General features: G+C 37.1%; 1 protein-coding gene across 2 annotated transcripts in view; it reads right to left on the reverse strand.

Annotated features, from left to right (window-relative positions):
- The window catches only part of LOC134533656 (syntaxin-6), an 87310-nt gene extending 72124 nt beyond the window's left edge, over window positions 1–15186 (reverse strand). Inside the window, exon 1 of one of the 2 annotated variants that reach the window (XM_063371194.1) lies at window positions 14843–15186. In XM_063371194.1, coding sequence (XP_063227264.1) covers window positions 14843–14877 — 35 coding nt within the window. In that variant the 5' untranslated portion in view covers window positions 14878–15186. Of the gene's footprint in view, window positions 1–5227; window positions 6299–14842 lie in introns of those variants that run through there. The other variant, XM_063371195.1, reaches the window with a different exon arrangement.
- Window positions 15187–16036: the final 850 nt, after the last annotated feature.

Below are 16036 nucleotides of genomic sequence, written 5' to 3' on the forward strand. Positions count from 1 at the left end.
TTATTACACCGAGTGGTATGGAAGAATGGCGATGCCTTTCAATGTATTATCAACAAGTATGTTGATTACTTGAAATGCCACTACAACAGAAAAGCTACCACTGTGGTTTTTGATGGCTACCCCAAAGACCTGCGTACCAAAAGCATCAAATCTGCAGAGCGGCTCCGCAGAATGAAGAGGACATTGCTCCTGAGGTCATCTTCACAAAGTCAATGGTGGTGACGATGACCCGGGAGCAATTTCTTTCAAATGACAGGAACAAGGAGCGACTCATCAGCTTGCTTACCGTGAGGCTGGAAAGTGAAGGCATATCAGTCAAGCAAGCTCGTGAGGATGCAGACCACATGGTCGTCACCACAGCCATCGAAGTTGCCCATAGTCATGAGAAGTTTGCTCTAGTCGGTGAGGATACGGATTTGTTGGTCATCCTCACTGCTCTAGCCACACCATCGGCTAACATTTATTACCTCAAACCAGGAAGAGGAACAACACCACAAAAAATATTCACCCACCAGAGTTGTAAACTTGCCGACGACCTGAAAAAGGTCCTCATTTTCCTCCACGCCATTAGTGGTTGCGACACCACTTCTTCATTTTACAAGCTGGGCAAGAAGAAAATAGTGAAACATGTGGAAAAGAATGAGCACCTTTTAGAGGACATCAAACCCTTCTTTGATCCCGATTCACAAACTCAAGCAATTGCAGAAGCTGGGCAACGATTTTTGACCACCCTCTATGGCGGTAGAACAGAGGACAATCTGGACAAGGTGCGGTTTGACCTGTTTGCCAAATCCCTCATAAAATCTAGATTCAATGTGGCTTCCCTACCACCAACCACGGAAGCAGCTCGCCAACATTGCTTCAGAACCTACCTCCAAGTTCAAATGTGGTTAGGGAACCAGATGGATCCGCTCCAGTGGGGATGGCAGCAGTCCAACTTTGGACTTGCGCCTGTTCTTACCTCCAAGAAACCAGCTCCACAGTCGCTTCTGATGATTTCTTGCAAGTGCAGCAAAGGGTGTGCAGGTGCTTGCGGCTGCAGGAAGGCAGGTTTGAAATGTTCGACAATTTGTGCCAGTTGCAAGGGGACCTCATGCACAAACGCCCTCCAACTGGTAGAATTATTGGAAGATGCCGAAGAAGATGTGTATGGAGACCTCAACATTTTGACTGACAATGAATCAGAAGTGTCAGACATCGACCAAAATGTTGAGCCCAATGGTCCAACGGCAGAGAAACGTCGAAGACTTTAATTTATTTCAGCACGTCTATTATTTAAATCTTATATTCACCCATTATGTATATATGTTTTAATTTAGTGACAATGTTTCATGTTAATATAAATATACTAATTTTGTATAGTATATTACTGTTATCCTGTTTGTGACCAAATTCTGTACCTGAAGTTAAAACAACCATTGTAATTAATGTTGACAGTTGGGCCAATTGGCTAATTTTTCATTTTTGAATAAGACATCGTCTAAAACCTGTAGAGATGCCAACCCCCAGGTGAGACAATCAGTAATCACAATTTTTTTTACACATGCGTAAATCAGGCGCGACAAAAATTTATGAACACTGAACATTATGAACCTACTGATAGTGAGTATAATCCAATGTTAAAGATAAATCTCATATTGGATGTTACACTATATAAAAACATTTTTTGATAGTTTATACATGATAGTTTTTTCAGTAAACAAAGGTAGGTAGCTTACCCCATATTACTGTCCTTCATCAGACAGGGACAACTTTGTGGCACGTTTTGCTGCAGCCAACTCTTCTTTGCTAAACTTGTTTTGGTGACATATGGTGTTGTGAGTAAATGACTTCACTTTCTGCACAAGCAGTGCATTTAGTGTTTCTGTAGATAAATTGGGTCTAAATACAGTTTGGTTCTTTCGTACTATGCTGAAAATTCTTTCAGTTGGTGCATTGCTATGAGGAACTGAAAGAATAGTTAACATTAATTTGCTGAGTTCTCCAAATTTGTACAGCCCACTTTCATCTTGCAATCTGGAAATGTTGTGCCATGCTACATCGATACTAGGAGCAGCAAGAACTTCTTCACCAAAATCAGAGAACTGGTAAGCAGCAAATTCAGTTTCCAATTGGCCAATATTAACAGGCAAGTTTTTGAACAAAGTAACCATGTACTGAACAGAAGAAAATGAAACTTTTCTTCTCAAACGAACATCCAATACCTCAGCATGCTTCAGAAACTCATTGTAAATGGGCATTTTCTTGAGAATGTAGTCACAGCCTGCTTTGTAAAATTCCCTAACATTGGAATAAAACTGACTTATCTGTAAAGCTGTAAGATTTTTCCCTTGGATGTAGGCTCTAGTGCTAGCACCAATCACTAGGTCAGGATCATCTTTCTGATTTTTTCTTCTTTGAAAGTCAACATCAAAAATAGATGCATTATCAGTACTATCTTTGAGTGCTGTAGGCTTAACAAATCTTACTAGTAAATCTGTGTAAAGAGCAACAAGTTTCCTCTGTAGAGCATGTATTTGGGGAGCTTCTTGTAGAAGAAAAACATTGGTAGAAACAAAAAGTGGAAGAGTGTTACTGAAAAAGAGACAGTACAGTTTACATAAAGGATTTTCAATCTGAGACTTTATGTCGAGAAACTGTGAATTGGAAACATCAGCATTGTCACCAGAGAAGAAATGATCCAAAGCTTCAAATTGTTCGATCATCCTGTTAACAGAACCCAACAGAGACAACCATCGAGTGCTCACATGTTTCAAAATTTTGTGGGGTTTGGTGCCACAAACAGCTTGACACAACTTTAGACAGTTCTTACGTTTCGAGCTCTTTTGAAGAAAATAATACAACTGTATCAAAAGCTGTTCAACATTTAAATCCCTGAATTGACTAGAGGCTTTTTGTGCAGCTATATGAAGAAGATGACAAGAACATCCTTGCAGAAGTACAGAAGGTTGAACTTCTCTAATGAAAGCTATAACTCCTTTTAAATTGCCCACCATTGTGTTTGCATTATCACATGCGAAGGAGACACAATTTTTCCAAGGTATAGACTTCTGAGTCAGTTCCTTATTCAATATATCGAAGATTCCTTTCCCTGTACTATCAGTGGATTCCAGCAAAGACAATAGCGAGGTGCATATTCGGCCTTGACAACTATTATAGTATGACACAACAACTGGATACAATTTTACAGAGCTCATATTGTAATCTGAACTACCGTCTGTTGCCAAACCAAACGGCCCATTTTGTAACTGCTGTACAATATGCTTTGTTGTGGAATCAGCCATGCATTTAACTAGAGCAGTAGCTTTAGTCCTTCCACATGCAAATTTTTTTGCAATGGCAGAATCGGGAAACATTGCTCGAAACAAAGAATTCGCATGGTCCGCGCATGCAATTGGAATGTTGTGTTCTATCAGAAATGACGAGAATAAAAGCTCGGCATTTGTAACGGAAGTGTCGTCTTTGTTTGCAAAATATGATGTTACCGGCTTCGATGTACATTTTATTTTCATGTTGTCCTGATGCTTAGTAGAATTCACGTGCCGCCTACAGTCGTCTCTACCTCCATGAGCAACTGAAAAGTCGCAATCGCACACAGAACACCACACGTGATTTTCAGACCGTTTGGACACACGCAAACATGGCCACTCTTCAGTGTAGCTTTGTCTATATTTCTGAAGAACTTTTTGCCGCTTTGAAAACATGGTGAGAACATTTATCACAAAAAATGTTGACTAACACATACTATTATACACACACTATACGGTCGCAACACGTAACACATTAAAATTACAAAAAATTAACAGCACAACATGCCGAGACGCAAGTTCTCACAACTGAATGGCGCACACGCTGAAGTCGATTCGATATATCGCCATGTGACAGCCACAGCCAAGTCAGAGTCGATAACATATATCGACTGTCTCGTCTCTTCTTTTAAGGCATTTTCCGTAGAAATTTTGTCACGTCCGTAACCCCGTAATTATGGTTAAAATCAGTAATAATTACGGAATATCCGTAACAGTTGGCATATCTAAACCTGTAGTTAAAACCAACCATTTACACTGATATTGAAAATTGGTCAAACTTTCAGCTGCTGTAGTTTGGTAACGAATTGTCCAAAAAAATTGTTCTTGGTACCATTCAACGCAGAGATTAATGCTCTATAAATCTTATGAAATGTACTTTTCAAATATTTTGTTTAGTGTGGGAGATAAAAGCAAAAAACCGTAAAAACACCCCTTTTGGGGGTACATTTTCACCCCCCACCACTTTTCCACAACTCCCCCGAGGGGGGAAACTTAGGAGAGTCATATTGGGTCAAAAATGAAGCCATTGAAACAAAAAAACCTTTTGTAGGAATTATTTCCGAATTGGATGTTTAACGCTACTGGCCTACATGTGACAAGAGTAAAAACAAAACTAAATGGGAGGAGGTTAAAAAAAATGTTAGCCTGCAAGTTGCAAAGAGAGAAAAGATTAATAAATCAAGTATTGGCCTGCACTCCAGTAAATAATAAATTGTAACACAAATTTTGCAAGTCAAAATGAAATATGAAGTTATTGATGTAAATAATAAAATTGTATAAAATTTTAAGTAATTGTACTATTGTGTTGTTGAAATGGTTACTATGTTACTTTGTACTTGTGTACATATGAAGTGCCTTAGTTAACATTATGAAAATCAAAACACTGTTAATTGTTAAATGAATTTATGTTATTGTTATGAAATTAATGCAACATGTAAACACAGCCTTAAGAGTAAACATATAGATTTTAAGAGTGTTTGTTCTTAAATTAATGCATTATTAGTTAATTGAGCAAATATTATAATACGGTAAATATGGAAACCTCTAGCCAATTATATTGGCGAAGCGAGAGACAGTTTACTGCATTGCTTTCAAGATATTTTCACTCCATGCCGCTAGATGCCATTATTCTCACGCACTTAAAAACATATTGTGAAAAAAAAATACGTAGTTACACTCCACGCCACCAGGTTCGCTGACATCACTTGTCTCTTGTATATTGTCCCTATTACAATGTTTGGTTCCAGTAAGTTAGGGCAGCTATCCTACACGTGAAGCACGGAAGTTGAGGGCAAGTGAGTAACTCACATGGAGAAGAGTGCACGCAGGCTCAGTTGAGTGAAACTGGGACACGTGGGTGCTGAGACGCCCCATCTTATTGTGGGCGAGCAGGCAGGAGAGAAGCAATGTGTACCTACGGGTAGTGTATCGACGAACCCTTTCTGTCCGACGTGACACGAGGCTCACACGGCAGATCGCTGAATGCGATCAGCTGTCGACAGCAGTCCGATGGAGTGCTGCCCGCACACCTGCCGCAGCTGTGGTCGACCCCGGGAGCCAGTGTCGTCCGCTGTCCGAGCACTGCCACACCGGTCCCTGTACAAGTAGCACATTGCTGTGTACATTTGCTCCTGCCTGGTAACACTGTCACCTCCCTCATGGCGTAGACACTTACCTATGTTCCCGTGCACTTGATTCCCTCATCTTCAGTGGACGACGCACAGGAAGCTAATGATGGAGCCAGCAACTATCGCCAGAGATGTACCTGTCCGCACCGTCTCGCCATCGCTCTTCTGTTGCGTGGTCTTGGAGTGTCATTCTTCCGCCCCCCAGGTCCCCTAGCAACGACGCTAATTTTATAACGTTTGAACTTCGACGAAAGTGTGCTAAAGAAAGCAAAAAAGCAAACTCTACCAAGTGACCTAGCAGTGTCTTGTTTGCTTCGTTCCCCTTGGGGAAACCCACCATCTAAAAAAAATTAGTTAATGCATTGTGCACTAACTCTTGAGATTTCTCTCACAGGTCAGGTGAAAACCAATGTCGTATATATAGTAAAGCCCTGTTAAGGAGTTTCACAAGACATTAATCTACACTTTTTAACAAAGAGAATCATTAAAGGATAGAATTTAATTTATTTATAAGTTAAAAAATTTTTTATTAAGAATTCTGTAGGAAATATTTTTAAGTGTGTTGCTGCATGAATTTTTATTGCCCCGAAACTTAGTTAGTGTTCACAACTACCTTTCCTAAGAAAAAGCCCAAATGTTTATATTTTTATTATTAATACTTTCTGAAATACCTATACTTAGCTAATTTTCTTTTAGAAGTATGGTGTAAAACCATCATTTTTGGGTATTTTTTGATAGGCCATAACTTCTTTGTGTTAAGAGCTATACACCTCGTACACATATCATTGGAAAGCTCATTGAATGTACATTTTTTTTGCTTATTGACATAGGATATTTTTTGCATTCTTCACTACTTTGTAAATTTATGAAACAAACCAAAAAATCTTTGATTTTCAGTAATTTAAAATATTAAAAAATTAATGTAGGACTTTGAGGAATAACTTTAATTTTTTTTCCTGTGATTCATCCCTATGGCCACTTTGTGTGCCAGCAAAAAAATCATGATACTCACAGTCCTACACTGTAAATAAAATTCTGAAAATCGAAAATTTTGAAACAAAAAAAAAGTATTTTCAGGGCAAAAAAACCTTATGTGGGACCAACTTAAAAAATTTAAACTAATATGATTTATAAAGCTCTTGAGATACTATTTTAGGGGAAAAATTGTTTGTTTTGATACTTTGAGTACCAAAAAAGTTACAGAGCTTAGAATATGATGAAATATGAACGACTACTGAAACGTTTATTTTTCAGTACAAATAAGTAGGATGCGAAATTAATAATTGAGTACCTACCTGTTTAAAATAAAGGTTCAAATGTTCATTGGTCAGTAAAAAGAAATAACATTAAATGAAATGTTGAATACCTGTTTTAAAATATTTAAGGAGACTTGACAGTGTCACTTGATGAAAGTTTTAAGAAGTTCCTGGGTCATGGGGGTGGAAGAATTGTATATGTAGCTCTTGATCTATGTTAAACACAGCAATTTCTGTTACAAGTCCTAGCCACCAATTGTTATTTTAAACACAACAAACATAATCATTTACCTTAGGTACAGTGTGAAGAAATTCCTTGTTGATGGGCACTATTTTAAATTCGGTGGATATGGATGTCTTTTGAACTATAAAACTGAATTTATCCACAGGTACAAAACTGTGCAAGGTTCTTGTTTGTCCAACTGCAATAGCATTGTCAAAACGAGGCTGAAGAAATTTTTTGGCTTCTTTTAAATTGTCTTCAGTGCAGTAAAAGAAAGTGATTCCTTTGATTTGTGATTTACAAAAATTATACATTTCTATAGGAGTTGCAATGTGATTAGTTAGTGTACGCTGAAACCTTGCTTTAGTCACCAACCGCTTCACCGTACCCCCAACTCCATCACATGGACCTTTGCCGTGAGAAGCAGCAAAGAAATGCCATTCTGCTTTCAAACCGAAGTCTATTTCATAGTGACATAGATTCTTATATTGTGCTGCAGATAGGGTTACCAGACGTCCGGCAAAAGGAAGACATGTCCTCCTTTTTATGTATTTTTTTGCGTCCGGCCGGATTTTCCTTAATGCTCCAAAATGTCCGGCTTTTTTATAAAGTGAGATAATTCCTGCAGTTACACTCTGAGTAAAGCGCGCGGTGTGCGCTAATGCGCTATACGCAGAGTCACCCCACTAGTAAGTTTTATGACAGCTTGACAGGTAGCAGCACATGCAGAAGCACGTGTTTTTAATATGCTGTATATGCGTAGTTTGTTTGATTCTTTATACTGAAACTGTATTAAATGCCAAAACATTGTAAAATATCGTACTCCATTGTAATTAATTCATGGCTTTTAAAAAAAAAATATATTGTCCTCCTTTTTAGTGAAATGTCCTCCTTTTGCGAAATGAATGTCCTCCTTTTTTATTATCAGTGTCTGGTAACCCTAGCTGCAGAGCCATCTGAAAATGCCAATGTGTGATGACTTTATGTGCTGTAGAATAATCCTCTGAAAACAATAAAAGGCAACAGTGCTATGTTCTAATGAATCACTAATTACACAATAACTTTCACTTTCCAGTTTACCTCCAGACTTGAAATACATGACAAAAGGCTAGAGAGTTAACCCAATGGCAACTTTGGATCTCGTCTTGCATTTCAAATGTAAAGTTTTCTGAGAAGTCACCCATGATAATACAATCATTTTCTTGAAAGTTTTCTTTTAGGGATTTTAGATGTTGTTTTGATATGTAATGTTGTAGTTTTAAGTCACTAAGACCTTCCAATAAATTATAACAAAATTCTTCAGGTGTAGTTACAAGTTCTAGAAGTTGACATCGGTTGATAACCATTGTTTATATTTGACTTTACAGATTTCAAATACTCCAATATCTTCCAAGACGACTTCCCTAAATTTTTCATTGCCAGGACACATTTCACACTGTGAGGTAATGCACTTTTAATTATTCAAATCACAAACCATCTTACTCAGAAGTTCTTTGTAATCAAGTTTAGTTTTTATAGCTGCAAGCATAAGTTTAACATTTTGGTGCATTTTACATACACACACACAGAATGAGTACCAGCAGAACTTGTAAGCACACAATATTTTGGTCGTAACTCTGCAAATTTACAGAATCCTATTTTAATGTTGGGGCTATTATTTTTACATGCAGAGTACAATTCTTTGAGATTACTTAGCACAAGTCTTTTTTGAATGTTAGTTTTTACACCATCTTTTCTTACAGATACACAATCTTTCTTCCCGGGCATCAAACGACTATACTCGTCATTTTCATAAAATGTTTGCACTTTCACGATGGTTAACTCGTCCAACTTTTCCCCCACTTTTTTACTCAAAATATCAAGCAAAACTCCATCCCCTTTTTTCAGGTAATGGGTCAATCGAACTAAGTACTGATTAGAATTAAATTCAGTCTGAATTTTTTTCATACTCGAACTTTTAGGCAATATACTGAGAATTCCTACTTTCTCTTTTGTAGTTTCTGCAGTTCTGAACTTTTTTCTAAGTTCCTCGATAAGCAATTCATATTTACCACCTAAATTTTGTAAATATACACTAGAACCTCGATAATCCGAGCTGGATGGGACCGGGGCCAACTCGGATTATCAGAACCTCGGATTATTGGAAATACGAATAAAAACATGCAAAATCAATTTCTAATACATATGTCGAAGTTTTAATAAAAAGAAAATACAAACATATTAAAAGGCAGAATAGAAATATATACATAATTATTATTTTTTTAAATAATCTATTATTGTTTTTTGTTTTTTTAATGCTCCTCGCTTCTCAGCTGCTATTGTGCTCCACTTCTTAAAAAACATTACGTCATTTGGCGTGACGTCATCTTGCTGCTCCACGTATTCGAGTGCCTTTTCTAAGCGTAGAAACCCATCTGCATGGCTAATTTTTTTGTTGGTTTCTTCTTCCCCTTGTTCGTCTTTTTCGGTGTCCTCATCCCGGTTGTTGACCATTTCAATAATTTTCTCATCCGTCAATTCTTCAATTTCATCACTGTCTAACCACTTCTTAACCTCTTCAGCACTGGATTCCATTTCGCAGCCAGGGATTGCCTCCATTAAATTCAATAGTCATATTATCACAGTCATCTTCAACTGTTTCTTCTTCTTCACTTTGTGAAACTCTCGGTTTTATAAGTTTTGACCAGAACTTCTGTATAGTTTCTTGTTTAATTTCTGACCACACATCAACTAACCAATAGATAAAGTCTTTTATATTAACTGTTTTTAGCATATCTACTAATGAAATTTCTTCTTCTTGCAAAATAAATGTCAGAAGCATGTGTCTGTACTTTTTCTTTATTGTCGCAATGACGCCTTGGTCCATAGGTTGAATGAGGCTAGTCACATTTGGGGGTAGGAAAACAGTTTTAATTTCATCACGACAGCTCTTCTACGTTTGGATGGGATGGAGCGTTGTCAATAACCAACAGTGCTTTTCTCGGTAATTGTCGTTCTTTTAAAAAAGTTTCTACTGAAGGAACAAATTCCTCGAAGAACCAATTTTTAAAAATGGTCGTATTCATCCACGAGTTCTTTTGATTTTTGTATGCGACAGGTAGTGCGTTCATATTTACATTTTTAAAAGCTCTAGGTTTTTTTGACTTTCCTATCACCAAGGGACGAAGCTTATGTGTCCCAGAGGCATTGGAACATGGCAGAACAGTAATTCGTTCCTTGCTCTTTTTATGCCCAGGAGCGGAAATTTCGTCTTTGGATGCTAGACTCTTGTCAGGTAGCATTTTAAAATTTAACCCAGTTTCGTCACAGTTATATAATTGATCATGTGTGTAGCCCCCTTCTTCGATCATGCTTTGAAATTTTTGAATGTAGTTTTCAGCACCAGCAGAATCAGCTGAAAGCTTTTCTCCTGTGATATGCAATTGCCGCACACTGTATCTTTTTTTTCCATTTATCCAGCCATCCTTTACTGGCATTAAAATTGCTTTCACCTTCTTGTAATTTATTACGAAAATACTGCGCTTTTTCTTGTAATATAGGCCCACAAAGAGGGACACCTTTTTGGCGCTTTGCTAAAAACCATGAAAACAAAGCTTCACTTGTTTTTTCGTACTCACTATTTTTCATACGAGATCTGGATGTTGTAGCCTGAGAAAGATTTTTTTGAGTTTGCCATAACTTCAATTTCTGTCTGTTGCGCCTCCAGTCACCCACGGTAACAGCACTCACTCCTAACTCACGCGCAATTGTTTTTAGCCGCTCACCTTTATCAACCCGCGTCAGCGCTTCTAATTTATCACTTAATGATATTTCAGTATGTTTTCTTTTACTCATACTGGTTCGTAATAGAACTGGGACGTAACTACATAGATGTGCTCACGGCGAAGAACTTATTAGGAACTAAAAATTGCCCTCTGGAGGGAACGTGGGGAAGTGTCGAGGGGGCGGAGGGTCTAGGCCGACGGAGAAAAGGGTTTTCCCCCAATGTTCTAAAAATAGATTCTTGCGACTTCTGACAGAGGTGGGCTGCTACCTGCTATGTACAGTCACTTACCCAACTCACCCCATCGGGCCTTCCTCCTCAACGTAGCCCTGGCCATCCCTACGTGTATGTGTGTTTGCAAAATTCGTATTTTTTTCTTTCTCATAACCCCCGAGAAACTGACTCGGATTATTGGGAACTCTGATTATCGGAGCTCGGATTATCGAGACCCTACTGTAATTGCAGTTTGTGTCCTCTTCATCTTGTAATGATGTTTCTAAATTGAAAGATTTCTGTAGCTTATCAGATACAACTGCAGCAATCTTCGACACCTTCTTTTTCAAAACTGGTGGTCTAGCATACGTTGAGAGTATCTATACTTCAACTGGAGATACACCAAGTGCTGAACATGCTGTATTAACTGACTCTACCAAAACACATTCTGGTTCAAACAAATCATGTGGTTGTTCAGTGTCATCACCTGAAATATGTGAAGAAGTTTGTACTTTTTGTAAGCACTTGGAGCACAAAGCTTTAACAGGAATCAAACTAACCTGAGTGCAGTTTGTAGCAGTTGTGAGGGTTATTTCTCGAAGAGATTGTTTAACAGTTTTCTTGTGAAGTTGGTAGGGATCACAACAACGTTTTCCATGAATATGAAAATATTTGTCCAGAAATTTTTTTTCATGATACGTAAAAATGTTTTTTATGTTTTCACAACCTGATCTCAAAACTAGAATTTTTATTTTTTCACATCACTAACATCACTTAATGTTTTGAGTTCGGATGATCTACTTACTATAGGCTAGATTATGACATACCTCTCTAACAAATATCCCAACAGAACACTCCATTCTTCTAACATGATCTCACTCCATAAATTAATAACAGTTAATAACATAGAAACATCTCTTAGAAAAAATGTCAATATCACTGTCTAACTTGCAGGTCATATATACTGCATTAATAAAAAAAATTTGTATTGAACAAAAAGCACTGAGATAAAAAATGTTATTTCCAATCTCAGCACAACTGCTAGCTTGCTACTAAGGCTGTCAAATGGCAAGACTTCTGGGTATTCACTATCTAATGTTGTGACTCAGACTTGCTGCACATCTGCAGATAAGCATGCCTCAGCATGCAAGGCAAGCATAACTGATAAGCCTACAGACAGACAGATACTGCTTGGAGTGTCCTGGGTGCCAAACAAACTTTAAAGTAATACATTCCAGGTTGTATAAATAACTTTCCCCTTTATTTTAAACAAGTACTCAGTTATTAATTTCACATCCTACTTATTTGTTATAAATGTTTCAGTAGTCTTTCATATTTCATCATATTCTAAGCTCTGTAACGTTTTTGGTACTCAAAGTATCAAAACAAACTATTTTTTCATTAAAATAGTATCTCAGGAGCTTTATAAATTAGATTGGTTTAGATTTTTTAATTTGGTCCCACATTAGGTTTTTTTGCCCTGAAAATCCCATTTTTCCTAAATTTTCGATTTTCAGGAAACTTTTTACAGTGTAGGACTGTGAGTATCATGATTTTTTGCTGGCACACAAAGTGGCCATAGGGATGAATCACAGAGAAAAAATTCAAGTTTTTCCGCAAATTCCTACATTAAATTTTTAATATTTTAAATTATTGAAAATCAAAGATTTTTTGGTTAATTTCATAAATTTACAAAGTAGTGAAGAATGCAAAAAATATCCCATGTCAATAAGCCAAAAAAAAAAAAAAGGTACATTCAATAAGCTTTCCAATGATATGTGTACGAGGTGTATAGCTCTTAACACAAAAAAGTTATGGCCTATCAAAAAATACCTAAAAATGATGGTTTTACACCATACTTCTAAAAGAAAATTCGCTAAGTATAGGTATTTCAGAAAGTATTAATAATAAAAATGTAAAAATTTGGAATTTTTCTTAGCAAAAGTACTTGTGAACACTAAGTTTCGGGGGAGTAAAAATCATGCAGTAAAAAAAAAAAAATGAATTTGTATATTTGTCATGGAATAACCCTATGTGCAACAACTCTACAAGTTTTCAAATCAAATATAAACTTATTTAAATAGTAGACATGAAAAAAAAAAATAAGATCCCCAAAAAATAGCATATTCTACAACAACTTTCACCAAAACTAGCATAAACATGGCAAAACTTTATCTTTTAATGAGCACTAAGTTCATATGACACTGATTTCATAAGGAAAATGAAATGAACTTTCTACGTAGCAATCCAGAGAGGTGAAGAAGGTTGCGTGCAGTGACATCGCTCTTATGGGTGGGCGGGACAGAGTGGTGTGTGCTGTGCCGTGCAGTGTGTGTTGCTCTTGGGACGCTTCTTTTCCTGCGCTGTGAAGCGACCTTTTGAGTGCCTTCGCTGTCAAGATAACCATCGCCGACTGCAGGGAAGGGGGCGGCCCGCGGACGTGCATCTGACACGCGTAGCACCGTTGCACTACTGCACTACTGCGCTACTGCGCTCCCTCACAGAGATGTTCGCTGTTGGCCTGGTCGCACTGAAGAAAAAAATTAAAAAGATAAGCTTCGCCCGCAGCGAAGAAAATTATCCAGAAGTTCACGGCTTTTTCCTAATTAGTTATAGTCAATTCAAATTCCCGCCATTATTCCTTGTTTTCACGGTTCGTAGCCATCCTGTTCACCTACAATGAACGGTGTGGCAGCAAAGAAATTGCTTGCGAAGGGGCAGATGCAATTTTATACACTTCTTTTTTCATATTTTTTATTCTATACTAGTACATATACATACAGTTAGCTAATCATCACCAACTTATTATTTGCACTACAGATATTATTTATCAATACAAAAAATAATATTTTGAATCCCGAAAAGCAAAGTGGCAGCACGAAAACACCTTTTAGAGATAGCAAGCTCTTAGATATTAATTCCTTTTAGCTAATGTGTTTCTTTACCCTTAATTTGCATTTTACAGACAATATAAAAACACTAATACACACTGTAAAAAATTAAAATAAATTATATGTGGATTTAAAGCATGTGTGTAGTTCATCTACCAAAAACAGTGGCAGCACGCAACATCCTTTTCAACTATGTACATGCGAATTTTTATTCATTTTTTATTCTGTTATAGTAGTAGTCTATGTACTTAGTCATTTGCACTAACTCACCTCAGAAGTTATTTTGCAAAGAAAAAATAATTTTTGAAATCTTAATTAAGTGGAGTAGCAGCAATAATTCAGCCTTTCATGGTCACAATCTTTTATCTTTATATATTTGTACTACCTATTATACGAGCTTCTTTGATGTATTTCCTAACTCTTACAAAAATTATAATTATTACGAGGAAAATAGTTATAACTATACAACTAAACTTTTCGTGACATGTCAACAGCATATAACGATTTGAATTTTCTTCAGGTACTACTGTAATCTTGAAGTAATTTGTGTAGCAAATGAGAGAGCAGTGACGTAATGTTAATGTGACAGCAGTGAAGTCTGACGAATTTTGCTACTGCCACTCAAGTGGCTTCAGTGAAATGTGATACGGATCTTGCTTCAGCCACTGGAGTGGCAGTAGGCTAGCTTTAATTAATTGTTAGGTTAGATTTGTATGTAACAAATGCTGTGCTACTGCGAGACTTGTTTGTTGGGTTAAATTAGCTTCAATTAAATTGCATCAAAACAGTGCAGAATCTGGAGTAAGCACTGTGTTAAAGCAGTGCAGACAGGTTTGGTTATGAAGGTTCAAGTACGTTTAAAATAGTGAATTCAAACAATTTTCTACATGTAATAAATGTAAAAAAAAATCATAAGTTGGTAGAATTGTATGTGGAGTTGTATCAATAAAGAGGAGACGCGACTACTTAAAAAGGGGGCAAGTACTTTCTCACCCACTTAAAATGGAATTACAAATGCATAATTAGCGATCATATACTAAACAAAAATATTTTACTTACTCTTTCACAACAAAAAATGGATCTTCGAGTGTCATGTCAGCTAAGGACACTCAAGCTTTAATCTTATGCACAGTTTAAACACTCGTTGCAGCCTCCGAAACATTAGGAGACAGCTTGACGTTGACTTAGCAGACACACAAACCACTCTAAATTATGAGAACAAACAAAAACACTAGCAACTACTAATCACAGCCAAGATACTCTTCTGTCATAGAAAAGCACAACATTGAGATAAAGGTGTCTTCTGCTACCTAGGTGATAGAACTTATTTCCTTTCGAATATAAAAACATAAGGAATGGCCATGTACTATCAGCTGCTATACACTAAATTTAAAAGGTAACCTTAACACAATGTTAAGGTCAGCACTGGACGATAACATTGTAGAGTAAGTATTTTTTAAAGTGAAATTTATTTCGGCGCATGGGAGTAAAATTTCAAGGTCGAATTTCAATGCAACCTTTTCATGAAACATTTTTGTGTAACGTTTTTGATGCGAAAAGGAGGAAGAACATGTTTCAGGCGGTCTAAGGAACTTATCGGAGGCCAAACTTTGAGTGGGCTCCACATGATGGCGTGCGGCTCAGATTGAACCCTGCCATGCTGCAGGAATAGATGGGTCACGGCGGTAGAAACCCTCCTGCGCCTGCATCATCCGACTTGCTGGCATCTAATAAAGAAGTATTTTGGCAGAGGACGACACAGCGGGGTTTAAGATTATTGTTGTGCAATGCTCCATGGGACATATTTGCAAGAAAATGGTTTTATTTGAAGTAAGTATCATTTTAATTACTTGCGTAGATCAGTATTAATAAACATTGTTATATGAGTATTGTTTTAGCTGTGTAACTATTTTTTTTGTTTGTATAAAACTTATCATGCTTTAGTTTGACAGGGTAATTGTTGGAAACAATACAATTTATTATGTATGACACAGGTTATATGATTATTGTTATCATGTGTGTTTCTAAAATTTATATAAGTTTATGTTTGTCATGTTGGTACAGGAAGTGTTTTTTTTATCATTATTGTGAAGTCGATTGTACCCCTACAGAACCGTAGGTTTGTTTGACTCGAGGTCTCTATTTGACCTGTCAACTCTCGGGGCGCCCTTTTCCGGAAACAGTTTGGCGGATGGTCGTTTTACTCGCGGGGGCAAGTTGCTCTCAGGTCACTCAGGTCATGCTCTCGATGCT

This window comes from Bacillus rossius, chromosome 7 (genome assembly GCF_032445375.1).
Source record: "Bacillus rossius redtenbacheri isolate Brsri chromosome 7, Brsri_v3, whole genome shotgun sequence".
NCBI lineage: Eukaryota > Metazoa > Arthropoda > Insecta > Phasmatodea > Bacillidae > Bacillus > Bacillus rossius.